Below are 7,537 nucleotides of genomic sequence, written 5' to 3'. Positions count from 1 at the left end.
AAACGACCCTGGCCAGATGTTCGTCCAGCCTTTTTTTTAAAGACCCCCAGGCTAGGAGCCAGCACCACTTCTTTTGGAAGTTGGTTCCAGGTCCTAGCCCCCCTGACAGTGAAATAGCGCCTCCTAATATCTAGCCTGAAACTACCCTCCGCTAGCTTGTGTCTGTTGTTTCTTGTAACTCCCGGGAGTGCTCGGGGGAACAGGGACTCTCCCAATGCCTGCTGGTCCCCCTTGACTAGTTTGTAGACTGCCACTAGACTGTCTTGGTGGCCCCTGGGTCTGTATTTCCTGCGTGTCAGATGCTACTGCCCTGTCTTTGGCCGCCTCAGAGCTGAGGCCTGGGCACTGCCTGAAGTGGCACGTCCATCTTGGGCTCCAGCTCCCGGGGCCAGGCCCTAGCCAGGCAATGCCCAAGGGAACAGGGGTCCTGGGGCAGGGTCTGACCCCCCTGTGTTTTGCAGACCGCTCTCCCGACATCGACAACTACTCAGAGGAGGAGGAGGAGAGCTTCTCGTCGGAGCAGGAGGGCAGCGACGACCCTCTCCACGGCCAGGTAGGAGCTCCCGCCCCTGCTCCCAGCCTCCCCCAGAGATGGGCAGCAGGTGCCCATGGATGCCCACGGCCTCCCGCTACAAGAGGCTGAGTGCCCTGGGCAGGCTGGCACCCTGGCCCTGGCAAGGGCAGTTGCGTGGCTTGGGAGGGGAGCCCCTCTGACCACCGCTGCCCCCCCAGGACTTGTTCTACGAGGACGAGGAGCTGAGGAAGATGAAGAAGACGCGGAGGAAGCTGACCTCGGCCTCGGCCATCACTCGGGTGAGCCCCGTTGCTGCCTGTGGAGCTGGGCTGTGTCCCACGTCTGGGCCAGGCCACGTCCCATGTTCAAGCCATGTCCACGTGTCTGGCCTGTGCCTGTGGATCCAGGCAGGGCTGTTTCCGTGCGTCTGGGCCGCGTTCACATGTCTGGGCCAGGCTGGGTTTGTGTGTCTCGGCCATGTCCACCTGGCATGGCTGGGCCATGTCCGTGTGTCCAGGCAGGGCTGTGTCCACATGTCTGGGTCATGTCTGCATGCCTGGGTAGGACCAGGTCCACATGTGTGGGCCGTGCCCACATGTCCAGGCAGGACCATGTCCGTGTGTCTGAGCCACGTCCGTGTGTGCAGGACCCTGTCCCCGAGCCCTCCTCACCACTCCCCGCCCCTTTCTTCACAGCAGCCAAACATTAAGCAGAAGTTTGTGGCTCTGCTCAAGCGCTTCAAGGTCTCGGATGAGGTAGGTAGGGGCTGTGGGCACAGAGCGTGGGAGCCGGGGGCTGGATGCCTGGGCTCCCTGCATGCTCTGAGCACACCCGGGGAATTAAAGCGGGGGGCTGGAGCCCGGACACCTGGGTTCTCTCCAGGTCTGGGAGCGGGGGAAGGCCAGGAGGCCGGGGCCTGGACTCCTGGGTGCCACACTGACCTGTTGTGGCAGGTGGGCTTCGGCCTGGAGCACGTGTCGCGGGAGCAGATCCGTGAGGTGGAGGAGGACCTGGATGAGCTGTACGACAGCCTGGAGATGTACAACCCCAGTGACAGTGGCCCCGAGCTCGAGGACACCGACAGCGTGCTCAGCACGCCCAAGCCCAAGCTCAAGTGAGTGTCTGCCCAGCCCTAGGCCCAGCCCTGCTCCGCCCCCAGTGCATGGCCCTGCCCCTGCCCCTGGCATAGCTCCCACTCCCCTGCTTCTGCCCCCCCACCCCTAGCCACTGTCCAGCTGCAACCATCAGCCCCATTCCCTGCCCCAGTGCCTCCCACAGCTCCAGTTCCCTGCCCCACATACCCCTCCTGACTCAGCCCGGGAGCATGACGAACAGGGGCCAGGCACTCCGACGCCTGGGTTTCATCCTGCTGCTCCACGAGGGTTGCAGGGAGGCATCTTTGCTGGGTCCCTCTCTGCAAGGTGCCAGAGGCCCCTCTACACCCACCCCACCCCTAACACCCCTCTCCAGGCCTCCCAGGTGGTCACAGGCCTCTGGGGCCCTGCTGACCCCCCCCAGGCACCACAGTGGGCACTGAGAGGCTGATGCCCACCCCATGATGCCCCCTCTCATCCCTCACAGGCCGTTCTTCGAGGGCATGTCGCAGTCCAGCTCCCAGACGGAGATCGGGAGCCTCAACAGCAAGGGCAGCCTGGGGAGGGAGGCTGGCAGCCCCGTGAGTGGGGGAAAGCACTGGGGGGTGCTGGGCATGAGCAAGGGGTGCTGGGGCCATGGCAGGGCAGGGAGGGCACGGAGCATGGGATTTGGGGGCCTGACACAGATGCCCCCTGCTCTCTGGGCACTGGGGGGCAGCCTTGCCCTAGGGGAGGGGGGAAACTGGCCCCGTTCTCTTCACCAGAGGGCGCTGGCTCTGCCCAAATTTGGGCAGCCCAGATGGCTGGGTTCCACACCCAGCGTGGAAGGAGGGCATAGCAGGGAGTAGCGCCCGGGATGCTTGGGTTGTGTGCCCACTTCCTATGGGAGGGGGCACACCCAGGCTGCTGGGAGCCAGACCCCGGACGCCTGGGTTGCATGCCTGTTGGGGTCGGGGGGTGCATCCCAGCCACAGGGAGCTGGGTCCCAGACACCCGGGCTCTGCACTTCCTATGGGAGGGGGCGCTGCCAGGCTGCTGGGAGCTGGGCCCTGGACACCTGGGTTCCATGTTTGCTGGGGGTCAGGGGACAGAGCCCGGCAGCAGGGCAGGCATGGTGCCCCAGCCCCTTCCCCACACCTCATGAGATGGGGGACAGGCACCTGCCTCACCCAGCCTGGGCTCCCTGGCACCCAGCGGTGACGTGGGCACCTTGCAGATGGAGGTGGGCGACAAGGGGAAGGTGGCACGAGGCTGGACCCCAGACGAGGGCCTGCACGAGCCCGACATCCCGGTACGGGGTGGGAGCTGGGCTGTGGGGGGCAGGGGGCTGGGCAGAGGGGCAAGGGCCTGGGTTGGACAGAGGCTTGGGCTGGGGGGCAGGGAGGCTCTGCCTCAGGCGTGACAGGCCCATTCCCCAGGAGGTTGGGGAGCCGGACACCTTCGGGGACGGGGGCCCCGCGCTGGCTGTGCCCGAGAAGGTGAAGACGCCCATGAAGAGCAAAGCCGAGATGCAAGGTCTGGCCTCGCCCAGGTGAGCTGGACGCCTGGGTTCTCTCCTGCCCTGGAGGGCGCACAGCTGAGGATTGGAGCTGGAGGGACTGTGAGCCAGGATGCATGGGATCTCCCCAGCTCGGGGAGAGGAGTGAGTGGTGGCTGGGGGCCGAGCAGGGCGACTGGGCTCCTGGACACCTGGGTTCTTTTCTGGCCCCGGGAGAAGAGTGGGTTAGAGCATGGCAGGGCTGGATGCCCAGGTCCTCTGGCTCTGGGAGGGGAGTGGGGTGCCCGGATGCCTGAGTCCTGCACGCTGTCCCTGCAGGCCAGAGGGAGCAGGGCAGACGCCACGGCAGAGGCGCAGCACCCCCCTGCGTGAACGCCAGCTTTCCAAGCCCCTGAGCGAGAGAACCAACAGCTCCGACAGCGAGCGCTCGCCCGACCTGGGCCACGGCACGCAGGTCAGCTGGCACCGAGGTGTGGGGGAGGCAGAGGGCACACGGGGGCAGGGCATTAAGGGGCGGCAGTAATGTGTGCTGGGGGTTAGATGAGGGAGTACAGCAGAGGTCACTGTATTGCCCCACAGGCCCCGCGCAAGGCACTGTACGACCAGCTCAACCAGATCTTGGTGGCGGAGGCCGGGCTGCCTGAGAGCCTCATCCTGGTGCACAGCGCCGACTGGCAAGGCCAGGTAGTGTCCCGCAGCGCAGCGTGGGGAGGGGACGGGGTGGGGGTTCTGGCTCAGCCTCCCTGATGCCCGTGTACGTCCCCCCAGTATGTGGCGGAGCTGCTGCAGGAGCAGAAGAAGCCGCTGGTCTGCACATGCTCCGGGCTGGAGGTGCAGGCCGTGCTCTCGGCCCTGCTCACCCGCATCCAGCGCTAGTGAGTGCCCCCGCTTGGACCTAGCACCCACCCGAGCCACCCGCAGTCCTTTCCACCCAGTCCTTGGCACCCCCCAGAGCCAGCCACGTTATACTCACTGCAGAACCAACTGCAGTCTGTTATACCCTGCCCCAGGGCTCACCCCAGAGCTGGCTGCAGCATGATATACCCAGCCCCCAGCACTCCCCAGAGCAAGATGCAGCTGTTATACCCAGCCTGTGCCCCACCTCAGAGCCAGCTGCATGGGCTGTCGATGCCCCTGCTTTCCCCCAGAGAAGCCTGCATCATGTTATACCCAGCCCGCACCCCACCCCAGAGCCAGCTGCATGGGCCATCTATACTCCCACATCATGCTATACCTAGCCCATGCCCCTCAGAGCCAGCTGCATCCCAGGGCTGGGCCAGGGGCCCTGTCTTGCCAGCCCTGATCCCCCCGAGAGCCAGCTGTACCCAAGCCTGGCTGCAGTATGTCTCTGTTTCTCTCCCTCCTCCCTGTTCCCAGCTGCAACTGCAACTCCTCGATGCCGCGCCCGGTGAAGGTGGTGGCCGTGGGGGGGCAGAGCTACCTCAGCGCCATTCTCCGATTCTTCGTCAAGCAGCTGGCCAGCAAGACCTCCGACTGGCTGGGATACATGCGCTTCCTTATCGTGCCCCTGGGTACGGCCCTGCCACCTAGCCGGTCCCAGTGCTAGCCGCAACTTTAGACCCAGCCCCCGAGATCCGCCAGAGCTGGCTGTGTAAACTCAGCCCCCAGCACCTCCAACCACAGCCTGTTGCATCCAGCCCCTGATGCCCACCTCACAGGCAGCTGCACCTGTGTCTGCTTGCACCCACCCCAGAGGCAGCTGTACCTCAGTGCTGGGCAAAGGGTCTGCATATCAGCACCCCTGACACTCACTCCACGACCAGGCACAGCACCCTGCCTTGTGTGGCCAGCTTCTGCCCCCTGGGGTGGCTTCCTGTTATACTCGACTTCCAGCACCACACTCCAGAGCCAGCTGCATCTCAGCCCCCACCCCTAGCCAAGACTCCTGTTTTGCCTCCAAGGGGAGTGCCCATGCTAACCCCCTCTTCTGCTCCCCAGGCTCCCATCCTGTGGCCAAGTACATGGGCTCAGTGGACAGCAGGTACAGCGCCATGTTCCTGGATGCTGCCTGGAGGGAGCTTTTCAGCCGGACTGAGCCCCCAAGCACGGGTGAGGGGTTGGGGACAGCTAGGGGGTCGGGGGGAGACAGCCAGAGGTGGCTGCATCTGAGCAGTGTGTGCCCTGTCCCTGCTGCTGCAGCTCTGTCATACCTGGCTGCCTACCTCCGCTCCCCCCAGACATGGCCATCTCAGCACTGGGCAAGGGCTAGAGCCAGGTCCCAGCGTGCCCCTGTTGCACAGGTGGCTGAAGCTCTGTTACACCTGGCACCGCAGCCTGTTCTGCTGAGCCCCTGGTGCCCCCTAGAGCCAGCCGCAACTCCGTTCTGAGTACCCCTAGCCCCTGCCATGGTCCCCTGGCATCTCAGTTCTGCTCGGGGCCTGGAGCCCACCCCAGAGCTGGCTGCATCCCAGCACTGGAGGAGGGGCCCGGAGCCCTGGCAGACAGTGGGTGGGAGAGGAGGGTAGGTGCCAGGATGCGGGGTGCTGGTGGGCGATGCCGAGCCGAGTGCACCAGGCTGATTAGCACTATCCACCCCCGCAGAGCCGTTCGATGTGGTGGGCCGCATCGGGCAGTATGTAGCCAGCGCTGCCGTGACACTGCAGCTTCCTGTGGCCGAGGCCATGCTCACCTGCAAGCACAAGTTGTGAGTGTCGTCCCCAGGGGCAGGCAGGGCACTTGAGTTCCCTCTGCCTCAGTTGTGTGCCGTCGTGTCGTGTCCCCCCCCCCCGACACCTGGGTTCCCTATCTGGTTCTGGGAGTGCGGTGGGTTGGGGGAAGTGGAGCCTGCACACCTGGGTTCCCTGCTCTTCTTTAATAGCATTGCTCGGACTCCCGGGTTCCCCCCCTCAGCCTCCAGAGCACCACCGGGGCTCCCTCGGAAGCACCCCCACATGCCTGGGTTCCCTCTGCAGCCCTGGGAGGGTGGTGGGGGCTGGTGGGTCAAGGGGCAGGAGCAGCCTAGACTCCTAGGTTCCTTGTTCTGCTGTGACAGCACCCCCTGGCCGCCTGGGCTCCCCCTTCAGTTTAGGGAGCTCTGCCTAGACTCCTGGGTTCCTTTTGCAACACTGGGAGAGGAGTGGGGTCCTGTGGGTTGGGCGGGGGGTTGGGAGCCTGGACACCTGGATTCTCTACCTGCCACTGACTGCTGCTGCCTCAGTCTCCCCACTCTGGGTGCGATGGCAGGAGGGGAGGGGGCCGTGGGTGCAGGTGGGCACTGACCCTGTGCTTCCTCTGCAGCCAAGATGAGGACTCCTACCAGAAGTTCATCCCCTTCATTGGGGTAAGGTGGGGGAGGGAGCCTGGACACCTGGGTTCTCTCCCCAGATCTGAGGGGTAGTGGGGTGTAGGGGGTAGAGCAAGGGGGGTGGGAGCCTGGGTTCCCTGGGAGGGGAGTGGGGATTATTAGGGGTTGAGGGGAGTGAAAGCAGGGAGACCTGGGAGCCCGGACAACGGGGTTGTCTCCAGCTTGGGGAGGGGGCGAGGAGCAGAGCTGAGTGCCCATCTCTGCCCTGCAGGTGGTTAAAGTTGGGCTCATCGAGGACTCACCTGCGGCCCCAGGTGCGTGCCCCCCCAGACCCAGCCACACCCCAGTGAGAGCCACCCCCCCATGCCCAGCCAATGGCTCCCACAGTGTCTGGCACTCCAAGGACTGGGGCCAGCCTGGGCCCAGACACCTGGGTTCTCTGCAGCTCCTGGGGGGGTTGGAGTCTAGGGGTCAGAGTGGGGGCACTGGCTGCCCGGACACCTGGGATCTCTCCCTGCAGGCGATGGAGACGAGGTGCCTGCGCTGAGCCTGATGGTTCCCTCCACGTCACCTCCATCCGGCTCAGGCCTGGCCAAGGACACCGGGGCCACCCCCCCTTCGTCACCCTCCATGACCAGCGGCCTGGCCACTGCCGGGTAAGATCAGGGAAACTGAGGCACAGCAGGCAGACCCCCAGGGTGCCCTGCCTCGGTTGGGAGGCATGGCCCAGCCTGCACCGCCCCCACGGAGCACCATCCCTGGCACGTCTGGGCAGGGAAGTGGGTGTCAGAGCAGGGGAGCCCGGATGCCTGGGTTCTCTCCCCACTCTGGGAAGGGGGTGGCAGGGGCTGGTCAGAGCTTAGCCGGGATGCCTGGGCCCTCTCCCTGCTCAGTGAGAGCTGTGGGGGAAGTGGTCAGAGCTGGGCCAGGATGCCTGGGGTCTTTCCCCACTTGAGGCAGGCTGTTTGAGGGAGGTGATCAGAGCTGGGCCTGGATGCCTGGGACCCTGACGGCCTCTTCCTTGCAGGTCCCCCGGGGGGGCGCAGGGTGAGGCCATCGGCCTGCAGGTGGATTACTGGCTGGCGCCCGGGCGGCGCGAGGCCGGCAACAAGAATACGCTGAAGAGCGCCTTCCGCTCCGTGCAGGTGTCGCGCCTGCCTGGGCCT

The 7,537-nt window shown here is 65.3% G+C and overlaps 1 protein-coding gene across 1 annotated transcript in view; it reads left to right on the top strand.

Moving 5' to 3' along the window:
* Positions 1-7,537, top strand: part of PACS1 (phosphofurin acidic cluster sorting protein 1) — a 17,637-nt gene that overhangs the window by 5,132 nt on the left and 4,968 nt on the right. The window contains exons 5-21 of the mRNA XM_025212398.1: positions 462-553; positions 733-813; positions 1,210-1,269; positions 1,468-1,628; positions 2,096-2,189; positions 2,825-2,899; positions 3,030-3,139; positions 3,425-3,560; positions 3,686-3,790; positions 3,875-3,981; positions 4,484-4,638; positions 5,066-5,176; positions 5,669-5,771; positions 6,365-6,407; positions 6,643-6,685; positions 6,892-7,027; positions 7,399-7,533. Coding sequence (XP_025068183.1) covers positions 462-553; positions 733-813; positions 1,210-1,269; positions 1,468-1,628; positions 2,096-2,189; positions 2,825-2,899; positions 3,030-3,139; positions 3,425-3,560; positions 3,686-3,790; positions 3,875-3,981; positions 4,484-4,638; positions 5,066-5,176; positions 5,669-5,771; positions 6,365-6,407; positions 6,643-6,685; positions 6,892-7,027; positions 7,399-7,533 — 1,747 coding nt within the window. The remainder of the gene's footprint in view (positions 1-461; positions 554-732; positions 814-1,209; positions 1,270-1,467; positions 1,629-2,095; positions 2,190-2,824; positions 2,900-3,029; positions 3,140-3,424; positions 3,561-3,685; positions 3,791-3,874; positions 3,982-4,483; positions 4,639-5,065; positions 5,177-5,668; positions 5,772-6,364; positions 6,408-6,642; positions 6,686-6,891; positions 7,028-7,398; positions 7,534-7,537) is intronic.

This window comes from Alligator sinensis, unplaced genomic scaffold (genome assembly GCF_000455745.1).
Source record: "Alligator sinensis unplaced genomic scaffold, ASM45574v1 scaffold1329_1, whole genome shotgun sequence".
Taxonomy (NCBI): domain Eukaryota; kingdom Metazoa; phylum Chordata; order Crocodylia; family Alligatoridae; genus Alligator; species Alligator sinensis.
This window is presented reverse-complemented; position numbering and strand designations above follow the sequence as displayed.